The sequence below is a fragment of the Polistes canadensis genome, unplaced genomic scaffold (genome assembly GCF_001313835.1).
Source record: "Polistes canadensis isolate GaletaPanama2010 unplaced genomic scaffold, ASM131383v1 scaffold_189, whole genome shotgun sequence".
Classification (NCBI taxonomy): domain Eukaryota; kingdom Metazoa; phylum Arthropoda; class Insecta; order Hymenoptera; family Vespidae; genus Polistes; species Polistes canadensis.
This window is the reverse complement of record NW_014569736.1, coordinates 178,443-203,400: the sequence shown is the minus strand read 5'-3', so window position 1 is coordinate 203,400 and position 24,958 is coordinate 178,443. Positions and strand designations below refer to the sequence as shown.

At 35.7% G+C, this 24,958-nt stretch overlaps 5 protein-coding genes across 6 annotated transcripts; 1 reads left to right on the top strand and 4 right to left on the bottom strand.

Moving 5' to 3' along the window:
* Positions 1-250: 250 nt before the first annotated feature.
* On the bottom strand, positions 251-9,924 carry LOC106789535 (platelet binding protein GspB-like). Its single transcript, XM_014753833.1, has 4 exons — positions 8,453-9,924; positions 7,000-7,012; positions 5,660-6,803; positions 251-1,272 (listed from the first exon to the last, which is right to left on the bottom strand). Exons 1-4 carry the CDS (start codon positions 9,922-9,924, stop codon positions 251-253), a joined length of 3,651 nt encoding a protein of 1,216 aa, XP_014609319.1.
* Positions 9,925-10,954: 1,030 nt separating this feature from the next.
* LOC106789537 (protein TolA-like) lies at positions 10,955-12,701 on the bottom strand. The gene is made up of 2 exons (XM_014753835.1): positions 12,045-12,701; positions 10,955-11,990 (listed from the first exon to the last, which is right to left on the bottom strand). The coding sequence occupies exons 1-2, from the start codon at positions 12,330-12,332 to the stop codon at positions 11,067-11,069; spliced, it is 1,212 nt and encodes a 403-aa protein (XP_014609321.1). The 5' UTR covers positions 12,333-12,701; the 3' UTR covers positions 10,955-11,066.
* Positions 12,702-14,300: 1,599 nt separating this feature from the next.
* Positions 14,301-17,298, bottom strand: LOC106789556 (phosphopantothenoylcysteine decarboxylase subunit VHS3). Of its 2 annotated transcripts, none has more exons than XM_014753868.1 (3): positions 17,020-17,298; positions 16,529-16,912; positions 14,301-16,243 (listed from the first exon to the last, which is right to left on the bottom strand). In XM_014753868.1, exons 1-3 carry the CDS (start codon positions 17,167-17,169, stop codon positions 16,043-16,045), a joined length of 735 nt encoding a protein of 244 aa, XP_014609354.1. In that variant the 5' UTR covers positions 17,170-17,298; the 3' UTR covers positions 14,301-16,042. The 2 variants fall into 2 exon arrangements, with proteins under 2 accessions (XP_014609354.1, XP_014609353.1); XM_014753867.1 differs by having other exon boundaries at positions 16,529-16,905; positions 17,020-17,294.
* A 443-nt stretch (positions 17,299-17,741) lies between these two features.
* On the top strand, positions 17,742-19,847 carry LOC106789536 (prenylated Rab acceptor protein 1). The gene is made up of 4 exons (XM_014753834.1): positions 17,742-18,036; positions 18,195-18,428; positions 18,546-18,748; positions 18,854-19,847. Exons 1-4 carry the CDS (start codon positions 17,972-17,974, stop codon positions 18,958-18,960), a joined length of 609 nt encoding a protein of 202 aa, XP_014609320.1. The 5' UTR covers positions 17,742-17,971; the 3' UTR covers positions 18,961-19,847.
* Positions 19,848-21,196: 1,349 nt separating this feature from the next.
* Positions 21,197-24,476, bottom strand: LOC106789551 (wee1-like protein kinase). Its single transcript, XM_014753859.1, has 4 exons — positions 24,053-24,476; positions 23,296-23,620; positions 22,334-23,216; positions 21,197-22,225 (listed from the first exon to the last, which is right to left on the bottom strand). Exons 1-4 carry the CDS (start codon positions 24,291-24,293, stop codon positions 21,890-21,892), a joined length of 1,785 nt encoding a protein of 594 aa, XP_014609345.1. The 5' UTR covers positions 24,294-24,476; the 3' UTR covers positions 21,197-21,889.
* Positions 24,477-24,958: the final 482 nt, after the last annotated feature.

The following is a 24,958-nucleotide window of genomic DNA, read 5'->3' as shown; positions in this document are numbered from 1 at the left end:
ATTATGATATTGCAACATTTAATATAGGGGTATAGAGGTAAAATAATAAAAGTATACTTGGTTTTCGGGTTTGCAAGACTCGTTTATGAGAAATTAATTTGTAGAATATCTTTCAGGTATTCGTTCTATCAAAGGTGTTTATCCCTTTTTATTATTGAGAATAATCGTGATTGTAGTTTAATGGAAGGTAAGCTCGAACTCGGATTTCTTCGGGTATTGGTCCATCGGTGGACAGACGGGGACGTGGAGGTTAAACCCTCGAGCTAGCTTCGCTCTCGGCTTCGGCTGCGGCTTCGGCAGCGCTGCTGGCACGGTTGGATGAAATCCTGTCGCTTCCGGAGTTGCTGCTGGAACTACTGCTGCTGCTGGCAGCTGCAGATGCGGATACGGAGGCACTACTGCTGGAGGAAGAGGAAGAGGAAGATGAGGCGGAATCCAACTCCGACGCTCTAAGTGCTCGGACATCAGCGTTGGCGTAAGCGGCTGCTTTGGCGGTGGCTGCTGCGGAAGATGCGAGAGCCATGGTCTCGGCTGCGGCTGATGCACCGGCTTGAGCCACGCCAGCTTGGCGGGTGTTTCGACTGGAAGCGGCGGCTTCGGCTTGAGCAACGGAGCGCGCTGCTGCAGCCACGGCGGCACCTGCTTCAGCTTCGGCGCGGGCCTTAGCCGCGGCCGCAGCTGCTGCAACAGCCTCCGCCTGGGCGGCAACAGCCCTGGCGGCCTTGGCCTTGGCATCGGCTATAGCATTAAGGGCCTTGGAAGCCTTGCTTTCGGCTTCAACCGCGGCTGCTGCGCTCGCGGCTGCGTCTCTGTTCGAGGACTCCGAACGCTCGGTGGCGCGAGCTTGCGCTTGTGCCGAATTCTGGGCCAGCAACAAGACTTTCTCCGCTGATGCTTTGGCCGCCGAGGCGCTGGTCTCAGCCCTGGCCGTGGCTCTAGCCGCATTTTGGGACGCGTCGGCTGAAGCACGCGCTAAAGCCGCTGCGTTTTCTTGAGATGCAGCCGCGGCTGTCGCCGCTGCTGCTGCCTGGGCCGCCAGCTGACTAGCTTTGTTATTGCCATTGCTCGAAACGTTGGCTTCTTCCGCGGCCGCTGCTTGTGCTTGGGCAGACGCCTGACCTAATCCCAAGGTGTCCGCGAGTAATTCCGCGGATGCCGCGGCCGTACTCGCCGCCCCGGTACCTACGAGGGCTCCCTCAATGGCAATACCCCTCCTCGATTCGCTAGACGAGGACGAGCTTGCACTAGCACTTGCACTAGCACTTGCACTAGCACCAGCGCTACTACCGCTGTCCCCGACCGATTGTCCTACTCCGGATGATGATGATGATTCCGCTGCGGCTTGAGCTGAGGATTCCGCTTCCGCGTCTATGTCCTCTATTGCCAATGATCTGTTGACATGGGCACCGAGTATGCAGGCTCCCAGCAGGAGCGTCGACACGAGCGTTGAGAGATTCTTCATCTTCGTTGGATCTTCGTCGATTGATGCATCTACTCCATAGCTCCTCCATTTTATACCGTATCGCACAACTGTCCAAACATTAAACATTCCCCGCTTTATCCCGTACTTTAATGCTTTTACATTATCTGTTTGATATGCGAATCCGCGACACCCATGCTTCGAACTTCTCGGTGTCGTCTCCGCCAACATGCGTTTCTTACATTTTTTTGGAAATATTTTGTGTAAATATTAGATTATTATACTTTTCTCGTTATCGCAAGAGGCCTCTAATTCTTTGTCTTTCAGAAATTTGACATGAACATTATAAATCAATAGTCATAAGTGACTATCGGGCTTAGATTTATTGTTGGATATTTGGAGAATTAATTCTATAATATTTTCTTGTTTTCGTACAGAAAACATCTAATGCACGCATCGAACGTGGCTTATGCAAATCTGGAGGACTGTTGTTCTTGATCAATACAGTCGATTTTTATCTTTTGTTTGTGTTATGTTAAAGTAGTCGAACACTTAAAACATCATAGACTCTCGAATCAATAATATTGAAATATAAAACAGATATTGTTATGACAATAGTATCTATGTTGTTCATAGGGTGTTGTTTTCTGAAATAACAAAAGCTGTTGCGTTTATTATTTTTCAAAGCATCATTTATTGAAACAACAATTCGTGTCAGTTTTATAGCATATTCAGAGTATTCGTGACAAATATTTGAACAAATCTGGTTGGTTATTGTTACGATTTTGCTATGCAGTTTTATGCAAAACTTGTTGCATTAAAATACATTGAACAATCTATGAATTTCAAGATTTTCGTGTTAGATTCTATACAATTGACTAAGATAGGAGTCGATATAATATTCGATATCCTTAAATCGATACTTTATTAATTGCATGAACAATCGTTGCAACGTTTGAAGGAGAGAATCAAGACTTCGAGATCTTCTTTTAAAGCAACTTGAATCGAAATCAAAGTGCAGATGCAACAATCCACATTTAGGTCAATTAATAATTATTTTCAAATTGTGCGAACCATACGAAGTATGAAACTTATTTTTAGTTATAATCTCCTAGCAAATAAACGCAATAAATATTTCAAATTAATTTTTTGATATTCGCAAAACAGTTTTATTGTATAAAACATACCGACAAAGACAATTTCTTTGACCAAGATTTAAGCCCCCAATTTTTACATGTCGTTAATCTTATATCGATTAATCAAAATTGCAATCTTTTGTTATAGAAAATAAAGACAAAACAAATAGCTTATTTTACAATATATTTATTTTTGTAATGAATATAATATTAATTAATATTAATTGTCTGTTCGCATAAAAGGTACTTGTTCATTTGAAACAATTGGAGGAATTTTTAAAGGAAAATACAACGAAATCGATTGAAAAGCATGTTACTCTTTATTATTAATTTTGGAATGACAAAAATTCAGTTAGCTTTTTTTTTTTTCATTTCTGCAAATGATCGAGATCTGGAATACATGAATCTAAATTCGATCGCGATTTCGATTCGTCGTACTATGGTACGAGTTTCGAGAACGATCTAATTTCCTTATGCGCTGCTAGAATCTGAGCTGGCACTGGCGGAAGCGGAGGCTGACGCTTCCGCGGATGCATCGCTCAAGGATCTCGGGGAAGATCTGGCAGATCCGGAACTAACTCTGCTGCTAGCTCGTGCCAACGCTGAGGATTGGGCTTTGAGTTGAGCGGATCCACCGGCATCACTGGCGAGACCAATGTTGACTCCGTCTTTTGTAGCGATTTGAGCCGTGGCCTTGGCCGCAGCGGAAGCTTGGTCTTGGGCCGTTTCGGAGTCCGTTCTTGAGGATTGCTGACTTTGTAAAGAGGTGACACTCGAGGTGAGCGAAGCAGCAGCCTCGGCTTGAGCTCTGGCAGCGACTTGAGCGGAGGACGCGTCCTCGGCAGCGGAGCTTGCTCTAGCCGCTTGGTTTGCAGAGGCTTCGGCAAGACTGGTCGCCTTGTTGTTGGCGTTGGCGGCATCTGCGGCATCCGCCCTCGCTCGGGCTGCTTTCCTCCTGGTCTCGGCAGCATTGTCGCGAGTGCTGATAGCTGCGGCGAGAGCAGCAGCGGCACCACGGCTAGCCTGTTCCGCGTCACCGTTAGCACGATTCTGCACCGCCAAACTCTCTTCGGAGGCTTGGGTGGACCTCAAACTAGCCGCCACAGCTGCAGACCCGGCACCTGCCGCTTTCTGAGCTGCAGCCTCGGCTGCGTTTGCTGCCGCAACTGCCGCTGATGCCCTGGCGGCTGCACGGGCTTGGGCGTTGGCCGCTGCCCTTGCAGCAGCGGCAGCTTCTCGCGTTCTTGCAGCTGCACGGGCTGCAGCTACTGCGGCAGCCTTCGTTCGAGCTACGGCGGTTGCACGAGTAGCTTGGGCCGAATTTGCATTGCTTGCAGCATTCGCTGCAGTACTGGACAGAGCCGAGGCGATCGCTGCCGCGCTGGCTCCCAAGTTAGGTGCCTTGTTCAAGATCACGTTAGGTGTTCTGCCGCTAGAAGAAGATCTCGCGGACGAACTCGAGGACGCGACCGAGGACGCGCTCGAATACGAGCTCGAGGATGCCTCTGCAGACGATAACGATAACGCTGATGCAGATGAGTCTGAGGACACCGGATTCCCGGCAGCCAAGCCCCAGGTAAGGAGGCACGTTACGAGAATCGAGGGGATCTTCATCTTACACGGAACTTTGTAGCTTTGTGACTACCACCCATCATCCACCGGTTATATACCATGACGCGCAATTGTGAAAACAATCGACGCGATTTTCCTGCTTCTCCAAATATTGCCACTCGCCTTTTCTCTGCCGCTAACGATTCCCCATTGTCATAATAAACGGGGTTTATTTAGCGAAAATATTCACGGGTCTCGATAACAACTGCCATGCAACGCGACACACGCTTCATTCTATCTTCCTCTTCCTATATAATTCTATAATTCATCTATTTTTTTAGAAATCTTGTTCAATTATGTCACAGGTATAATACTTTTGTTATTTTTCAAATGAAAAATAAATCACCCTACGTTCTCGCGTTGTCGTGTTACTTCCAAACTTTCAAATGACGCTGACATGATACAGATTAGTAGTAAAGATCAAAGTCAACCAATCCTTGTCTACATTTTTCCTAAAATCTTTGATAATATAATAACATCATTTTTGACAGATTTGATTAGTCTCGAACGTGTAGCTTTTTCTAAAGATGTTCTAAAATTGTGAAAACAACGCAAATCTGTTTAAATATTATAATCTTGAATGAAAATGTTGAAAACTAAAGAATATATATTTCTTATAACAAATGAGATATTTCTTCTGACAGGCAACTGCAGTCTCGATTCTTTCTAAAAAGATGAATGTACGTGTACAATAAAAACAAAACAATCCTTCTAGTTGCAATAAAATGACGATATATTTATTATACATAAAATTTGCATCTTAAACAGAATCAAATAATGTTTCATTTTGTATAATAACAATTCGTTTAGAATTATTGATTTAAAAACTAAGCATAAAAATGATAGTTAAAAATATAATAAAATATTTATCGCTAAATTTAAAAAAAGGTTTAAAGGATCTGACATAATTTATTAAATGTGTAATTACACACAAATATACTTTTCTCTTTTTATTACATATATTTTATTTGAAACTTTCGCAATGCTACAGTAATATTTACACCGGCCTGAACCGGAGATGTGGCCATACAAGAAACGTTCGAAGATCTCGGAGTGTAAAAAAATAATTTTGCACATAATATTCGTGCTTGATAAAAAATATTATAGTAGAGAACGAAAAAATGTAAACGAATAAGAATATATATGTTTAAGTTTAAGCAGAAACATAAGTTGAAGTAGTATCTTCAATTTTTCATCATCGATTTATATCTAACATTGATCGAGTAAAAGGGTGGGAACATAGGAATAACCATAAACAGAGATATAAATCATTTTTGAGATGATAAAAGACTTTTATTGTTATTATTACAATTTTCGAATCGTTAATGCGTCTATTTTTGCTGTTTCTCGCCATTGCTCTCTATTCTAGGCAAGATCATATCTGGTGGAATCTGCGATATTGCGTGCCATGAAAAAAGATCAGATTTAATTGGACAGCACACAGTTATATCGAAGGTAGGTAGTAGTAAAGTCGTTTGTAGTAATTAATAGCTGTTGCTGTTGGTGCTGCTGCTGCTACTAGCGGATGCCGAGGCTGAGGCCGAAGCGGAAGCGGAAGAGGAAGCTTCGCTGGAAGCATCTGCGGATGACTTGCTGAGACTAGCAACTTGAGCGTTAGCCTCTGCAACGGCAGCGGCTTGTGCAGCGGCTGCGGATGCTGCAGCTTCTGCCCTGGATTCAGCTAAAGCAGCGGCTGCGGATTGCGCAACGTTGGCACGGTCTTGTACTTGAGAGGCAGAAGAAGCCTGAGCGGAGGCCGTTACTTGGGCTGCAACTGCTCTTGTGATAGCTGCTTTGGCACGTGCCGAAGCGAGTACAGCCGAGGCCGCAGCTCTGGTGGTAGCTGCGTTGGCACGGGCCGCGGCGCGAGCTTTAGCGGCAGCTTCGGCTGCTGCGTTTTGCGAGGCGGTGGCTCTCTGGAGGGCTTCCTCGGCGGCAGCGAGAAGGGAGGCTGCAGCTCTGTTGGCGATCAGCGAGTCGGCGTTGGCCCTGACCTGGTTGTTCGAGGCCCTGGCGGCAGCCGTTGCCGAGGCCCAGGCGGCTTCCCTGGCGGCTCTGCTCGCGGCTTTGGCGCGTCTGGAAGCGGCGACGAGAGCTTCCGACGCCGACAAAGCTTGCCGAACCCTGATTACCGCTACATTTTCCGCCCTGACGGCTGCCTCGGCCAACGCGAGAGCCTTCGCGGTTGCCCTATTGGCTGTAGCATCGGCGCTGGCTGCTGCTTGAGCCTGGGCCTCGGCGTTGGCTTGGGCCGACGCAGCGGCTGCACCCAAACCAGCGTCTGTCTCTATCAGCTCCCTGGCTCTCGAGTCAGCCGACGAATCCACCGAGAGTACTATGCTGTCGCTACCTCCTCTACCCCGGGTCCAAGCTTGTACTCTGCTGACATCGCTCGCCGAACTTTCCGAACTTGCCGAACTTGCCGAACTTGCTTCGGCTGAGGACGAACTCGAGGCCGAACTCGAAGACACTGCGGACGATTCGCTGGAGCCGCCGGAGGACCTTTGCGGATCACCATAGGCCGTGGACCCATAGACCCATGCGAGCAGGCAAAGCACGAGTGTCGCTTGTATGTTCATCTTGTACGGTACTTCGCAGATTGATGCCGAATCATATAGGAATACGCGATTATATACCTACAACGCTCGACAACAATTGTACAAACAGTTGCTCCTATCTTTCCTCGTCCTAACACACCAACCAATTTCTTTTTAAATATTTTCTTTCTCCCCCACCGCGCCAATTCAATAGCACCACATACAAATTTTTCCTCTTCCTTTTTACTCTATTCCTCTGTTGTTTCAATCACGATCAGTTTCTTTTATTTGTCACCGTGCACTTGCCACTGTTAGTTAAGAAAATCAAAGCCCACTTGTCGTAAAGCTCACACTTAACAGCTGCTGCATCTCGCAAGCGAATTTTATTACGTGTATATTTTTCTTGTTTTTTTTTTTTTTCTTTTTTTTATTTATCTATTTCTTCGGGCTAAATTTGCACAGCATACACTCGAAAATTATTTTCTTTTTCGTATTGGTACAGTCGATAACGATTATTGTAAATGTTGGGAATGTACACAACGTTTGGACATTGATATTTTATATTGAGTAAATAACAAACTCGAGGAACCATTTGCGAGTAACGTGTATAATAGAAAATGTTTAATACTCTTTATGAAATTATTAAGAATTCGAATGAACGTTAGTTGGCACGCTTAACATTTCATTGTCTCTACTTTTCATCAAAGAAAAGAAATATAAATTATACAGACCTTAATCGAAATAACTAATTCAACAATTCTATTACGAACTGTTGTTATAAATAAATTAACATGTCAAATGAATTCTTTCTTTCGTATTTATACAGCTATAAAAAATATTTGTCAATAATCGAAACAACAAACGGTTCAATCTTGTACGTATAATCGATGAATTTCTTTCGTATTGACTAAAGTAGGATTGAAAAAACATGTTTCATTTAAATCAAATCTTTTATTTGGGTTCAGCACGTTATATTCATACAATATCATAACCTCAAATTTTCTCAATACTTACTTTACAGTATTTGTGCAGACATTATAGCATTTTACTTCTGTCTAGCAACTGATAATTAAAAAAGTTTATGTTCTAAATGAAAAATTCTAAAGGAAAGGCCAAAAATATGTAAAATTAATTGAGAAGTACAAGTAGAAATAAAATACATATATATATTGATTTATTAAAAAATATATATAATACTACGTAGTACAAATAATGAAACTGAATAATATGTATATATATTTTACTAATGTACATGCATTAAAGTCTCCATCCGTATACTTTCTTGAAATCTCTTAATTATTTTTTAAGTACATGTATTACTAATTAAAAAAATGTATACTTACATTATAGTAAGATTATAAACAGTTGTAATTATTAGATACGATCAAAAAAAAATAGATAATTAATCGAAAATCATAATGTAGATAAAGCGGATCGACTATGATCTTTTCTTCTTATTTTTCCTCCAAATAATTTTGAAACGTTTATCGTGAAACGTTTTTTAAACGCAAAGGGAAATGATGATATGCAGAGAGCGTAGAGGGATGATAAAATCATATACATGCTAGATTCAAATTTATTTTTATTACAAGTTGAGAGCAATTTAGACACGATTTCTCATTACTTAGAGATTTTTGTGCAAGGGTTTGCTGGTTAGGCTACCGTGAAATAGATATTTCATCAAAATGGTTTGCTTGGGTGGATGTGGTAGCTTTTATCGTTGAAGTTTCGTCAACTATATGGATGACCAGACATTCTGGTTGGAAGAGGACCAGGAGGACGACGAAGATTCGGCGGAAGCATCAGCGGAGGAATCGACGTAGGCACCGGAGGAGGCATCAGCGGAGGCATCAGCGGAGGCATCAGCGGAGGCATCGGCAGAGGCATCGGCTACTGAAAGAGCTGATGCATCGGCGGAGGCATCGGCAGAGGCATCGGCGGAGGCATCGGCGGAGGCATCGGCGGAGGCATCGGCTACTGAAATAGCTGATGCATCGGCTCCTGAACGACCCGATGCACCGGCTGCGGATCCTGCTTGTGAACTAGCAGCTGCGTTGGCTCCTGCATTGGCGGCCGATGGACGGGAAGAAGAACCAACGGCTGCGCGCGAGGATGAACTGGCGGCTGCGCGCGAGGACGAATCAGCAGCTGAGCCGGAGGATGAACGAGCTTCTGAATCGGCTGACGCACTGGCTGCTGAATCGGCTAATGCGATAGATGCTGAACCGACTTCAGCGGCAGATTCTGCAGATGAGCTGCTCGATGCACTGGCCGATGCAGAACTAGCGGCTGATGCAGAGCTAGCTTGTCTTACGAGCCAGGAAGGTTGTGCACCCCTAGAGCTGCTCCTGGCTGAAGCCTCAGCTTCGGCCATGGCTCGGGCATCGGATGCTTTGGCACGAGAGCTGGAGGCTGCTACGGAGGTGGCAGTTTTCAATCTTGCGTTGGCCTGAGCACTGGCCTCGGCGGCGGCTGCTGCTGCGATTCTCGCGGCGGAAGCTGCGGCTGCGGCAGCTCTGGCTTCGGCTTGCGCTTTAGCTGCAAGGGATCCTGCGTTCGTGGAATCTCTCTCAACTTGAACTGCCCTACGAGCGGCAGCTTCCGCGGCGGCAGCGGCAGCACGAGCTGCGGCAGCTTTGGCACTTGCCTCGGCGGCAGCTGCGGCGAACGCGAGGGCTGCCTTTTTCGTCGATCGAGCCTGAGCGGAGGCTGTCGCTAGAGCAGCAGCTCCAGCATCAGCCGAGTTGGAAGCTTGGGCTGCCTCAGATTTGGAACTGCTTGCAGCAGATTGGGCTTGGAGAGCGGATTTAGCCAAGGCCTGAGCAGCCTCCGCCGTTGCGGTAGCCTGGACGGAAGCCCTTCCTTGTGCGCTAGCTGCCGCGTTGGTAGCCGATGCTGCTGCTGCTGCGGCCGCGCGTGCTCTGGCGTTCTGACTCGCGGAAGCTGTCGCTTGCGCTAACGCTTCCGCTTGGGCAGCATTCGCAGATCTACTCGCTTGCTGGGCCGCTCTGGCACCGGCTGCGACTGATGCGGTTGACGCGGCATTGCTCCTGGCACTGCTCACTAGGTCCAATAAACTTCTGGTCGAACTCCTTTGTTTCGATGATCTACTTTCGGAAGATGCCGAAGCAGAAGCCGCCGCGTTCGCCGAGCTGGAGGATTGTGCTGCTGCGAAGCCACACAGGAAGAGGGTCGTGGCGAGTATCGTTAAGATGTTCATCTTCGATTGTGACTTCGAATATTGATGATCCTTCCTCGCGGTTGCTCGTTATATACCGATTCGTACCCAATTGTCTAAATACCGTGTGGCATCTCTACTTTCAAGCTATATCCACAACTCCAATCCCCTTTGAAAATATTTTTTCAGTTATCTCCGAACACTTGCCGATCCTCCCCCCACTTTTGAAAAACCAATCTACAGACCCTCTTCCCCGAGTCTCACGATTCCTATGTTTCTTAAACTTGATCTTCTTTAGGTATATATGTCCCTCGCATTCAATCTTTGTTTGCTTTTTATTAATGCAGCCTACTCCATTCGAAATATAAACAAGATTCGTTTTTATACGAAACTCTATCGATATTTCGATGATGCTTCGAGTCCGTACTTACGTACGAAGGAATAAACACATTTGCTTTAGTCTACAGGTAACAGTTTTACGAAAGATTCAGATTCAGATTATGTTTTAACTTTGGAATTTCATTCGATTACTTTTCAAGTCGTTGTACATCGTAATATATGAAAGAAATTAACAGATCCTTTTTGCAACGTAAAATATATTTTAATCGCGTCTTCAATTTTTACTTTAAATACAATTTTACAGGCAAAAGTATTTATGTTTCATAAATATTATACTTTGGTCATATGAAACAAGGATGAAAACGATAGATACAGCATTTATCTTCTGTGTGTGACGTTGGCTTTATTAAATAATTTATTATATATATTTTACAACATATGAAATATATCGAGACGGGTTGATATTAATTTATTTTGATCTTATATCATCTTTTTGCTTACGATAGACATTAATGTTAGGCTAGGTAAAAAGATAATGCTCGATTTTATCAGCATATACTCGACGAATGTTTGAGAATAATCTTATTCTACAAAAAAAAATCTTTATTCGTGTATTACACACAAACAATACATATCTGAAATTTCGTTTCGATCACAGAAACTCAAAGAGGAACTGTTGGACTTATAGCGAGAAAATAAACTGAAGAAATAAATAAATAAGTCGTTTTCGGTTTACTATCATTTCAATTTATTATATACGCAGAAGTTCTTTTTTCTTAACAATTGGATTTCATAATGCTCACGTAAAGAGAGCATATATCGTAAGATTTGTAAAGGAATATTGATCAATCTTCGTCATTAATCAAGACAAGGGATTTCAAATGGTTTCTTTGAGGGATAAAAAATCTCGAAGGACGTATGTTGACCGCAAGAATATCCTGAAACGCTGCATTGGCTTCCTCAAGTGCGGCAAGTTCCAAGACATTCGTGTTAATGGCTGTCTTAGAGGCATCGTTTTGATTCAAAACTGCCGTGTATATTTCATCTTTGGTCTTAGCTTGAGCTACAGCAGCCGCTTCGGTATCGTTCGTGGTTCGGTTGACTTTCTGTTTAAGGACGACCGCTTTTTCCTGAACGACATTCCCAGCAGCCGCATTTGCCGCGGCAACTTTGCTAGTTGTCAAAGCCCGCAAGAAACTGTTTCTCTGTGCGATAGCACCAGCTCGGGCAGCGGTCAAGGATTGGATTTGCGAGGCCTGGGCCGCAGCCGCGGATGCAACTGCACGCAAAGATGCCGTCTCCCCGTTCGCAAGCGCTGTTTTAGCAGCTGCTGCTTTTATAGCTGCGGCCGTTTGCAATGTCATAGCTTTTTTCATCTTCTCGGCTGCATCCGCGGCAGCTTTTTCAGCAGCTAAGGATGCTTTCACGTAAGCTTTAGCTTTCGCGATAGCATCGGCATTTGCTTTCGCCGCTTTGTCAGCTTGAATCTTGGCCTCTTCCTTGGCTAATGCTAACACTCGTTTAGCTACCTCCGCTCGTATTCTATCTTCAGCCTCGACCTCGGCCCGAGCTTTCGCTTTGGCCCTGACTCGAGTTGCATCTTCTTCGGCTTGTGCATTGGCTTCGGTTTCTACTTTCACCGTAGACTTTGTTTCGATATCCGCTTCTTTGTCAGCAGTGGCATCAACTTGGACCTTTGATTCTGCCTCTACTTTCCCCTTGGCCGCTTCCAATGATACTTCGTTGTTGCTTTCTGGAACATTATCGTCCTGTAGAACAGGATTAATTTTGCCTGTTGATCCTAATTTGCTTTTTGAACCTACCGATTGTTTCAATACAGCCTTCGCTAAAGTCTCTCCTTTCGATTCTTTCTCTACCAAGTTAGACGAATTCGAGCTAATTGACTTTTGACCATCTCCGGACGACGATCTGTATGAACTCGTTTCAAGGACACTCGCGTTATCGCTAACGCTCGTTGATGGTTCATCAACCAATACTGTTGCTGATGAAGATTCAACTTCTGTAGCCTCAACCAACTGGTGGTTGCTTATGAAACCCCAAAGAAGAAAATATGCCAAGTATATCTTCATCGTGGATGGAACTTCGTACATTGATGATGAATTTCACTCTTACGCCAATTATATACCTCATCGGACAATTGTAAAAACATTCCTGTTTGGAGACTCTTTATATTGCTCTGTTTGTTCTCCAAGATGTCGTCTTTAAGACACGTTTTTATTTTATCTATCTATCTATCCCTCTCCTTCTGTCGAATACATGATTCGCTAATTTATAAAAATTCTTTACTGTGCTAGTAGAAAAAAAAAAGATATTCTTAGGATCCCGGATGAAATCAAATCTTATATTCTATCTCTAGGAATCTTATATTAATTCCAACTGTTTTACATAATTATCATATAGAATATAATGATATACTTTCGAGAAATATTAATGAATAAAGTTTATGAAAAAAATGCAAATTTTAACGAATATATGTTTTTACAAAATTTAACTTATTTCATTATTTATTTCTTTTCTTTTTCTTTTTTTATATTTCGTAGGCTGTATTTGATGGATCGATCACGTGAAACGATAGTAATCAATCTTACTATTAATGTAATACAATATCAAATGAATAATTGTAACTCTGAAAGTGTCGTCGGCGGCGTAAAATTGTATCCTGTTAAAAACAATATCGAGATTTTTCCACCTTTTATATTGAAAGCGAAAATAACCGTAATCATTCCATTCGCCTTACTTATATATGTGCACAGTGTTTATCGTCGTCAAAATACACATGGCACGGGAGTGGGAGTTTGAAATTTCGAAATAGAATATAACAATATAGGAATGAATTTTATTCGGAATAGTAATTAAGTCTTATCGAAGAAAAAATAAGAGCCATATGATACGTGTCACGCCATCGCGAAGAAATTTACTGAAACATTTGTGGATAATAATTTTTTCATACTTTTTTTTATTCTCTCTCTTGACTTCTCACAATCAGAGTGTGGTTGGCCTTTTATTCTCACGAAAAAGATAATATGTCTACAAAATAAAAATACATGGGAATGATTTTCTATTTCAAACTAGTTTCTTATTATTTAAATCAAATAGAAATTGATTATGGATGTAGATCTTTACGTATAATAAAGGAAAACCGTGTAAGCTAATCAATATTGCTTTTAAGAATCAATTTAATCCAATCTTGTTGCGTTTTATCGCATATTTCAAACATTATGATAAACATATCCATGACCACAATCTCGATATTATCTTCTAGTTAGTGAAAGGAGAAATATAAGATTACTTGTGCCATCGAATAGTCTATAACACTATAGTATTTATAAATAGTTACCGTTTTACACACGCTTTCACTATTGATCGTATATATAAATATGTATAAAGTCCATTTTTGAACAAGTAAATAATAATTCGTCATCGTCGTTGATTAGGATTTATCGAGAAACTTGTCGCAGCGTCATTATTCTTTTCAGAATAAATCTTTAATAAAAGTATAATATATAAATTTACGTAAAAGTAAAAGAGAGAATAAATCTATTATGTGTGTAAATAAACGCGAAGCAATAATAAAGATGAAGTTACAGTTTTCAAGTTACAGTTATTCAAATAAAAGTTTAAAGATCAGAAAAACCAAAAAAAAACAATAAAATTTGTAAATAGAAGATAGTAAAATCCAAGAATAGGATGAGTAATAATGACCACTATTACAAAATCTAGTAAAACAAAAGTGTGTTGGTGAAGATAGAGAAATCAACGAAATAATAGTCGAAAGTTTCATCATTTTCTTATATCGTTATCTACATTTTACTATTTTCCATCTAATAGCTATTAATCTTTCTCTAATATAATTGCATTTTAATTTCAATTTTATAGAACACATTTAATTTCTAAATTTGTTAAACTTATTGATATATTTTATTTTTAATAATAATAAAAAAACACGTGAACACGTTTCTTTTACGCGCGTGTTTTTTATATTATTTATTATAATTATTATTATTATTTAAGACAAATGTGAAGGAGGATAATAATTATAAATGTTCGTAAAACGAATGATTTATAATTTTTGAATAATTTTTATTAATCGACGTTCCTTCAATCGTTCCAAACATACTTCTTCGAATTGTATAGAAAATTTTTGTTCAAGTTATTCCGAATTCTGCAAATTTTTTTTTTTTCTTTTGTTTATCTTCAACATTTTAAATATCACATTATTAACAACGACATAATCTCATTATTAACAAAGACAACACTTTAATCTATGCACTTAAATACGATAATTAATTTGTCTAGTGAAGAAGTATTCTTTGGGAATGTGAAGAGCATATACAAATGGTGGTTTTCGATTCGTCAATTATTGACAGATTATAAAATGAACAGTGAAAAGTTTCTTGCTACGTATTTCGCATAGATTATTTACTTATTTTCGATTTTTGGATTCCTATTTTTTTTTATTTTCAGGTCACGCGTATGTTATTAACTGCTCTCATTAAATAATTCATTGAACTCACGCATTTCTCATATACACATATACATTTATACTATGAGCTTAAGAATCATAATGTTCGTACTCTGTCACATTAGAAAAATTTGTTATATATTATATACATCTGATGAGTATGATAGAACTTAAAAAATAATTGTTGTCTAATAATTTAATGTTATATACAGTACATAAAATTTCTTAAACAAAACTACACTGCAGATAATAATTTTACTGAATATATAGGATTTTACATTTCATTTTGATAAATATTACAATATGGATGTGATTACAGATGGAATATAACAGTATGGAATATTTCAATAAGAACATAAATATATCATTTTTAAAGATCTTTCTTTTTTTTTTTTTACCTATTAACAATTCAGAATATTAGTGTTGTTCCCATTGAAATATACCACTATGTATGTAGTATTTTTTATTTGTGAGTTTTCATTTTGAATTTATTTAAAACAATTTTACAAATCTTCAATATCTTTTTTGCAAGGTTGCTGAATTTTCAGAAATGCGTTTGTTGAATCTTTAACAAAGTCATTGTTATGTTTCATATTCATGTTGGTCATTATTTTTTGAAAAATCATTATATTTAAACATTAACTGAAATAACATTCAATAAGCGAAAAAATTAAAAAAAAAATATTAAAATAATAATCACAATAAATAGTAAGGTTAATAGAGGAACGTGTTCTAAGAACGCTTTGTTAAAGTATCTCATTTTACATTTTTCAATAAAATAATACTGTACTTTTTTATATGTTTATTAAATTACTATTAAAACCATGCATAAATTTTAACTAAAATAGAAATTATTATATAATCTTTTAAATTCGTTAGTTTCTCCAATCTTTTTTTGAACAAAAATCCGAAACTGTGAAGAAATACAGGGATTCTTATTTGAATTAAAAATTGCAACAGAGGTATCTTACGAAAAGCATTTGCAAAAGCGTATGCACATTGCGTGCATCGAATAATTTCTTTACTACAATTTCCATAGTTTCTTATTTAAACGAATGTATTGACTATTGTAAAGTATAATTTGTTTGTAAAAATTGGATATTATTATCTTTAATATTATTATTATTAAGATTTCTAAATACTTGTTATCTTAATATAGATACTATTGAGAATCCCTGTTATTTACATTCACATCTTTGTTTTATTTTCTACGGAAAATTTTAAAACTACATTATCTTTGATTTCCAAATATTTATTCCGTTTCTTAAATAATTTTCTCAGCAACCTTGATGACAAATTTTCCTAGTACAGATATTGAAGAATAATTAATTGCTTGACCTATGAGAATCGTTCTGTCCATATACGAACCCGATGATCATCTTGTAAAATAGGATCAAGTATAAGATGATAGCTACTAATACGTCCATTAAATCTGGATCTATCTCTGGCCATTTGTTCCCATGGGCCTTTCCTGGCAGCACGATATGCGTAGTCCCACTTAATCATGGTATGAACAACAGGTTTGAGGTTAAATGTCACCTGCAATTGTATTATATACTAAAATAAACATTATACATTACAGTAATAAGACACGAGTTATAAATAGTTTCGTTTCCTTTTAAGTATTTTTCTGCTACTATATTGCATCAGAAATGACAATGCAACTTAGAATAATTGCATGCTATTTTGGATTATTTGTAATTGATTATCGTGATTGAAATCTTACATTTTCAATACGTTTAAGCAAAATTGAAAACTTGTGAATACGCATAGATAATTTGATTCGTGTTAATATATATTATAATTAAAATTAAAATTAATTACCTTTTTAGTTTTACTAATACAATTGTCTTCATTTGGACTTGTGTCACCGTCACTCTCACTTTCACTACTAAATTCCTCACTATCATCTTTATTTTCATCATTATCATCATCAGAATCATAATCTTCATAATCATCGTAATCATCACCATCGTAAATTTCGGACTCTGGGATACGTTCCTCGTTGTTTGATTCCGTTGAATCGTTGAATATAATCTCGCACGAACTATTAGAATCGATTGAATTATCTGATACTATAGTGGATTCAGTTTTGTTGTCTTCATTAGAACGAAATTCGTTCTTTGGTGTAACGCTGCAGCCGCTGTTTAATATCTCAGAGTTTGTTAAAATCATTTTAGAAGGCACAATTTCTTTGAAACCTGCAATCTTAAAAATATGAGAACAATAATATCCAGAAAAATAATATCCTCTAAATTAATCAGTTAATATAAGCAAAGCATGAAATTTGCTTATACGCTTTAATAGATGCTTACAAGTCTGCCAGGTTCTAGTGCCGCGATTGCGACGAACACGTTCTGAAGTAACTGTAAGTGAATTTTCGTTATTACAAATAATACTACACTTTGAACAAATGACATTATCTTCACTACACGGTATAAATTCAGGTGCATTTTCCAATTCATTTGATAAAGTCTCCATTGTATAATGATTTGCTTCTGGTATAAACATTTTAACTATAACTTTCTTTATTCAGCCATTTTCACTTCTCAGTACACGAAACGAACACAAATACTAAGTATGACTGATATTCACAGTTTGACTAACTCAGTAAAACTAATTCCCCTAGAACGAGCATTTAGTTTTTTTTGGTACCGGAAGTACTCAAGAGAATTAACAATGGAATTGTTTCATACACCTCTAATATGTTTCCTTTACTTTTATCATTTTTTTAAGGGGCTATTTTTATTTTCTCATCTATTTCAAACAATGATTTGTAATTAAAAACAATGATTACGGTAATCACATAAATGCAACAAATTTCCCTAGAAAATTATTTAAATACCGGAAGTGTCGGTAGAAAGTTTGATAACGAAAATAATTGAGATTCTAAATATATTCTCGTCTATTTTTATCATTTGATCTTACAAAATTTCGGAGAAACAAATTCAATAAAAAAAAATGAAAATTGAAAATTAAAAATTAAAATGAAAATACAAATTTAACATTACAAGTTTTATTGCCATTACTTCGTTATAAACACTGCAATAATTTTTGATTAAATGATAAATGAGATATGACTAATATGTATTTTCAGAATGTTTACACATGCATATATATATGCACGCCCAATTTATTTCGTTTTAATTCGACTTATGGTCGAACTGAAAAATAACTGTAACATAATTTTGTAAAATGTTAAATATTTTTATTAGGAAATTATTTTATTTACTTTGAAATCTGGTGTTGCTCGTATTTTATAAAACAATGGACACGAATATTACAATTTCAGGAGAAATGCAAGCTCCACCACTTAAACCTAACATAAGCGGGTAAAGAAATATTTAAAATATATTAAAAATATATTATAATTTTTATACATATTGTGTTTATTATTTATTACCATATTTGTATGGAAACTATGCAACATATTTTAAGTAGAAAGATAATTGAATATAACCTATTTTGTATATTTCTTTTGTATCATTAGATCTAATTTCTTGCAATTACCACAATTTCAACTTAGTAAATTAGAATATCCTCAAGTTCAAGCATGGATCGAACATAGGAAAGCTAATATCAAACCTTGGAGCTTATTTTTAAATACCAATTATTTCCGTTCACCTCCAAGCGTCTCAAGATTAAGTAAACGAATTGTTAAAAATATCGAATACTTTCAGAGCAACTATCTATTTGTATTCATTGGATTATTTATATATTGTTTGTAAGTTTTACCAACAATATTTATAATGTATTAAAATTATTGAGAAAAATGATGTTATTTTTACATCGTATTGTAACATTTGAAATATGAAACGTCATTATTGCAATATTATTTTAGGATTACATCGCCTTTATTACTTATTGCTGTTATGATACCTCTTGGAACTTGTTATAAAATATCCAAACGACATACTAATGAAGGAGGATTGTCTGTTCTCGGTCATAAATTGACTTTAGCTCAATTATATTTGTTAATAGGAATTTGTTCATTGCCTATATTTTATTTGGTTGGAGCTGGAGCAGTTCTTTTTTGGGTACTCGGTAAGATTAAGATAAATTATTATCTGTATTGCTGCTACTTAATATTTACAGTGTGATGCTAAAAAAAAAACAGAATAATTTAAAATATATGTAAATTTATTATAGGTGCATCCTGGTTTTTAATAACACTTCATGCTACTTTTTATAACATTGATTCAGTTTTATGTCCCGGGCAGGAGGAACTTGATGCATTAGTAGTTCAAGAAGTGTGAAGTTATCTTAAATATGAAAATAGTGATTATACTAAACAGGTAAATGTTTTTTATATGAACAAGAATTTTCATATCTTATTCTCATATGAAAATATACAAAAAATATGTTCGTCGTTAAGAAGAAGAAGAAAAAAGAAAAATAAAAGAATTACGAAGCTCAAAACGCTTCCTTATATACTAAATTGTAAATATCCTTTAGGGATATCTATCTATAAGCGCGGAAATTATCAATGTTTTGCACTCAGAGATCTACTTCTAACATTATTATTATTACTACGACTACTACTATTTATTATTGTAATTAGTATTAGTAATAAAAAAATATTATTATATATTTATGAAAGATTAAAAGATATCAGTTCTCTGCCAGGAGTCAGGATCCACCCTAATTGGCACATATTATTATAAGTTTCCAGTGTTTTACTTACCTAATTTATATGGGTAAGTATTACGATGGATTAACTTAAGTCTAAATACAAAAATAAAAATAATGATTTACAAATTTAATTATACTTATGCTAAAATTATTACAAAATTCGTATGAGATTATATATAATCATTATTGTATTACAAGCATCTTACAAAATTGATTTTCGATTTACGTTTAAAATTAAAATCGAAATGTTATAGTCAAACAATGTTCCTTTATGCTTTCTAAACGAACACAAATAAAACAGAAGCAAACTAAATTTATATCATATAAGACATTTTTTTGAATACTACAAAGGCTTGTTACAAGAATTTGGCATTTATGTGTCATTTTTAAGTAGCAAATGCGGTAGTCGTTTTGAAATTACAACGATAATAATATACATGCTATTATACATTCTATTTCAGACTTGCATTCCAATATTTATTTGTGAATAACGATGCGAAATAAATGATGTGTAAAAAACAAAAGGTATATGTATATATAATTTTCTAAATACTCTATATCACAATGCAGGAATTATATACATATATTATATATACATATATATATATAAATATAATATACATATATAAATATAATATATGTATATAATATATTGGAACTGATGCGTATGTAACTATGATGATACTAAATTTATTTATCTCTCATGCTAATGGAAAGAACTTGACAATATTTTTTTCTTACATAGAAAAATTAATTCATTTTTAACAAAAAACACATGGTTAGTAATTATTCTTAAATATCTTATATGAACATATAAAGATACTACAAATATAAGTATGATTAAATATTTTAGATATAGATAAATGTGCCGTATAAACAATAACCTTGGTAAAAAAGTATTATTTTATCAACTTAAAATTTTTCAACCTTTTCTTTGTCCTTTATTATATTTTAATTACATGCATCCAAAAACTGATATAATAGGTCTGAAAGATATAAATTAAAAATACATTAAATATTATCGTTTGATTTTGTTTGTTTGTAAATGAGTTCAATCGGAACCAGAAAAAAATTCTAAATGAATTTTAGTCGTGTAAAGTCTATTATTTTGGATAGGCCATTCTGACGATAGTTAGATATTATGAATTGTCCCGATCATATACAAATAATTAATATTAAATTAATATGTAAGCCTTTTATAAATATTAATACATAAGAAAGAAAGAGAAAGGAGAGAGAGAGAGAGAGAGAGAGAGAGAGAGAGAGAGAGAGANAGCCTTTTATAAATATTAATACATAAGAAAGAAAAAAAAAGAAAAAAAAAAAAAAAAAAAAAAAAAAAAAAAAAAAACACCCAATAGTTCTTTATCATTATGATTCTTAGATTTAACTAGTCGAAGATTAGGCAAGCTTTATTTAAAAAGAGCAACGGTGTTGTTAATGTCAACGAATCATCATGAATAATAAATGTTTTACGAGTTAATATTCAGATAAAACATTTAAATTAATTGTGAACATGCAAAAGAACTATCAATTTATAAAATTGAAATAAATGTAATAATTCATAACACACAAAATAAAAATAAAAATAATGAAAGATAAGATTTATGTACACATCTTTGAAAAATAAGAAAAAATAAGAAAATCAATAATGAAAAAGCAAATTCACACAAAGTCAGCTACTCATTAGTTGTATACAAAAAAAAAGCTATGTTTTAGATAGAACACAGCTTAATTTCAATTAAACTGATACCTTAAGCCCTTGGTAAAATAATGCTACTTAATATCTAATAAAATGAAAGATTTGAGATTATGAAATTTAAATGGAAAAAATATTTTTTAAGTAGGATTCATTTACTGGATTTAAAAACGTTAAGTGCACAGATTTATTTTGCACATAAGTTCGAAAAATGTACAACAATCATAATCAATCATATTATATGTCATATAATGTCGTACCAAATTATTTTCATTAACCATATTATCCAGTAAAAAAGAAAAAAGTGAATATATTCGTAACAATGATAATCAAGAAGAATACAGTTGTGTAATGTGAAATATTACATGTGATTTTGATTTTTTTAAAGATGTTCTGCGAAACAAAAGCTAAGGAAATTTTCTAATAAAATTCTTAGTTTTTGTATAAAAGACACACTTTTTATACCAGTCTTCATCACAGTAAAAAAAGATTAATTATAGTTTCATGCAATTACACACTGCACTTTATATCATTGAAATATTATCATTGAATCAATTGTTACTTATAAATTACACTTAATATTGTTTCTTCTTGTTGATTCCCAAATCCATTTATATTTCTAAACAAGATTTAATAATAATAAATCTATTTTATAAATAAGAATGAAATCAATGTTCTATAATATTACAATGACATGAAAGTTTGAGAGTTGGCTGCTGCTCACCTTTCGAAAGAAACTACAATTAATAGGATATCACAATATTAAGATTAAGATGTTTAACAGAAATATCATTCTGTAGCATCTTTATCTTTTGTTTAACTTTTAATAAAATGTAAAAAGCAATAGATTATATTCAAAAATTAGTATTGCTATTGCTACGATTGACCTTTTTGCCAATAACTCTGTTCGATGTTCTATGTTCTATGCTTGATGCTTTATTCGTTGCAGATCTTAATCTATATCCTCCAGAATTAACTGTGTTATTTATTGCAGCTACGTTAGGAGCAAACGTTTTGATACACTTAGCTGCTTCTTGTAATTGTTTTGATAAAATCTCATTCTTCAACTTTTCAGCATTTAGTTCACGTCGAAGCTGAGCTTTCGTTTTATTTCCATATGGACATAGTACTCTGTGTTGAATAAGAGATATGGCTGATGGCCTCATTTCAGGATTTGGATGAATCATCAACTGCAAAGAATATTAATTATTTCTTTTTAAATAGTACTAATAAGTTTTTATTTTTTCTGCTATTAAAACTCTGATTAATGCTATATTAATTAATTATTAAATATTTACCTTTAGCAAATCATTGAGATCTCTACTATATGCTGGTAATTCTTTCAAATTTCCATTTCGAATATCATGCCATTCGGGACCATTTTTGGGAAGTGGTCCACCACCTCCAGCTTCATATACTGTAAGACCCAAGGCAAAGATATCAGCTTTCGTTAAATGATTAAAATCTTCGTGTAAGATTTCGGTTGGCAAATATCTACAATCGCCTTCTTCCACTTGCGGATTACTAATAGATGTTACGTGGCCTAAATCTCCAATTTTATATGTAATTTCCTCTTCAACTATTTCTTCTTCGTCAAAACCATCATCCGCAGAATCATAATTAACAGCAAGCAACCTTTTTTCCTTAGAAATAAATATATTTCCAGGTTTGATATCCATATGCACTAACTGAACACTGTGTATATATCTTAAACCTTCAGCAACGTGTAATAATAATTGGCGCATTTCTGTTTCAGAAAATTGTTTCTTTTCATTATGCAAGTTTAATATGGCATCCGCCAAACTACCACCATTGCAATATTCATTTTGTATAATCATATGATTATCTTCTGCCCACGCTGAATAATATCGTACAACGTGTTGATGCTTGCCAAGAACAGCGTGGGCATATACTTCGTTTAATGCATTTTTTTCATTGATACTTCCAGCTATAGGTTTAATACTTTTTTTAATAGCATAAACACAACCATCTAATCTATTAATACATTTATAAACAGAACCAAATTCGCCAGTACCAATCAAGCCAAGTTCATGGAACTCTCTATGGTACCTGGGAATGTTGGATTCGTGTAAAGCAACACGTTTAGTTGGTTGTTCTATTTCATTATCAGAATCCTCAGAGTCAGCGAGATCAAACTTATCATTAGGAATGTCTGGGGATCTAAAAAATAAAAAGAAAGCAAAATTAATAACATAATGGGATACAAATCTTAAAGAATAGTGAATAGTTTAATCTGTACCCATTGAGACTGCGTTTTGATCTGCTTCTTTTTCTTGCTGTTATTAACATTCCACTTGGCGTAAAAGGATTAACATTGGCTGCAGGTTTATTTGGTTTACCTTGGTAACTACTAGCTACAGGTCTAGGTTTCTCCAATATGAAAAATCTAGAACATTTGTTAGGAAGCGGAGTATGCGTTGTACTTTTTTCCATCAAAGTTTTAGGTGTAGCTGGTGAATCAAATAATCTCAACGCTCTGACGCGCTTGTATGGAGGGCTACAAGCTAAAGACATTTTTTGTGAACTGCCAGTTTCACGAGATGGAATTTTTATACCAGTAGGTCCTATATACAATTTAAAGTATTAAATATTAGATATCAATATTAAATAATTGATATTTTAATTATTTTCTTATATCAAACTAATTAAATCTAGAACAAGTTCACCTTAATGTTTTGATAGAGACAGACAGACAGACACACACACACACACACACACATATATGATTCCACTAAAAGTTTTATTATATTATTTAATTAATAAATATTAAAAGAAAAAAAAAACAGATTTACATTGCAAGACAAAGCAGAATGCATTTTAAATAGCAACGTTCCATTGATAGTACTCTTTCCAATTACAAATGTACTAATGTTTGTTTATAAATATGTAAAGGGTGTGTTTGTTGTGTTCACATACATTTCCATATACACACACATTATAGATACACACAAATAATTAAATTAAATTTAAATATATATATTTTTTAAATTTCTAACCTGTCACACTAATGGTCGGTATTTTGTTATTATGCGGTATTGTAAAACTATCATTGAGATCACTATCGGGTGAACTATTATAAGCCAATTTTTTCGGTTGTAGCGTAGATAGGGAATATTCTGTCGAGGAATCCAAAACATCTTCGATATCGCAACTTGAATTGTTTCCAATGCTGCTTATATTGAGTTCCTCGTCTTCAATATCACATGCATCAAAATGCAACTTTCGCGCAACTTCCATGACTTTATATTGTCACCATAAGTCTTGTCGTATGCAATTATCTCGTGTGAAGTTAAATTTTCACACCTAAGAACAAACACTAATTCACAATTCTTGACACACGTTGGAATGGCTCATTCAAACGAACTCGTTCGTATAAAGAAGCGTTCGTTATGGCGGGTGGCACAAGCTTGAATACGAGACACGTTATTCGCAATATTACTATTTTTTTTTATTTCATTTTATTTGATCCGTCTACCAATTTTGGTCTTTAGTAAAAAATATTGATTATTAATAAATTTATGTATCACCGTTTACTCATTGATTTAATAATTATATTAACGATAAATTTATATTCAATTTAGATTTACATTTATATTTAGATTCAACAACTACGTTAACAGTGGCCGTCCGCAATTATAACATCTGCTTGTTTTATGAGATTTTTAAATAATCTTTTAAAATATATATATCTAGAGTTATTTTATATAGCATAATATTTAAAAGATTTAATTACCTTTAAAGAAATATAAATAAACGCATATTCTTTATTTTTTAAACGTTTAATGTTAAAGGCAGGATAAGCAAAATGTTCCTAGACTTCCAAAAGTTCCTAGACGATTTAAACTTGTAATTGATTTTCAATAAATCATTTTGTACGTGTTATTCTTTTTTGAGACTTTTTA

Bases quoted from the DNA above. Each gene is read 5' to 3' on its own strand.
- LOC106789535 (XM_014753833.1), bottom strand. From the start codon at position 9,924: ATGAACATCTTAACGATACTCGCCACGACCCTCTTCCTGTGTGGCTTC. The intron at 1,273-5,659 runs GCTATTAATTAC...GTAGCGCTGGTG, and splicing joins CAGCAGCACCAACAGCAACA to CTAGTGCAAGTGCTAGTGCA.
- LOC106789551 (XM_014753859.1), bottom strand. From the start codon at position 24,293: ATGGAAGTTGCGCGAAAGTTGCATTTTGATGCATGTGATATTGAAGAC. The intron at 23,621-24,052 runs GTTAGAAATTTA...AATTGTATATAG, and splicing joins ACCGACCATTAGTGTGACAG to GACCTACTGGTATAAAAATT. The intron at 23,217-23,295 runs GTACAGATTAAA...TTTATTTTTTAG, and splicing joins TCAAAACGCAGTCTCAATGG to ATCCCCAGACATTCCTAATG.
- LOC106789556 (XM_014753867.1), bottom strand. From the start codon at position 17,215: ATGTTTATACCAGAAGCAAATCATTATACAATGGAGACTTTATCAAAT. The intron at 16,906-17,019 runs GTAAGCATCTAT...TTAAGATTGCAG, and splicing joins CACTAGAACCTGGCAGACTT to GTTTCAAAGAAATTGTGCCT. The intron at 16,244-16,528 runs GTAATTAATTTT...ATACAATTGCAG, and splicing joins GTATTAGTAAAACTAAAAAG to GTGACATTTAACCTCAAACC.
- LOC106789537 (XM_014753835.1), bottom strand. From the start codon at position 12,332: ATGTACGAAGTTCCATCCACGATGAAGATATACTTGGCATATTTTCTT. The intron at 11,991-12,044 runs GTAGGTTCAAAA...CCTGTTCTACAG, and splicing joins AGGCTGTATTGAAACAATCG to GACGATAATGTTCCAGAAAG.
- LOC106789536 (XM_014753834.1), top strand. From the start codon at position 17,972: ATGGACACGAATATTACAATTTCAGGAGAAATGCAAGCTCCACCACTT. The intron at 18,037-18,194 runs GTAAAGAAATAT...TTGTATCATTAG, and splicing joins CTTAAACCTAACATAAGCGG to ATCTAATTTCTTGCAATTAC. The intron at 18,749-18,853 runs GTAAGATTAAGA...AATTTATTATAG, and splicing joins AGTTCTTTTTTGGGTACTCG to GTGCATCCTGGTTTTTAATA.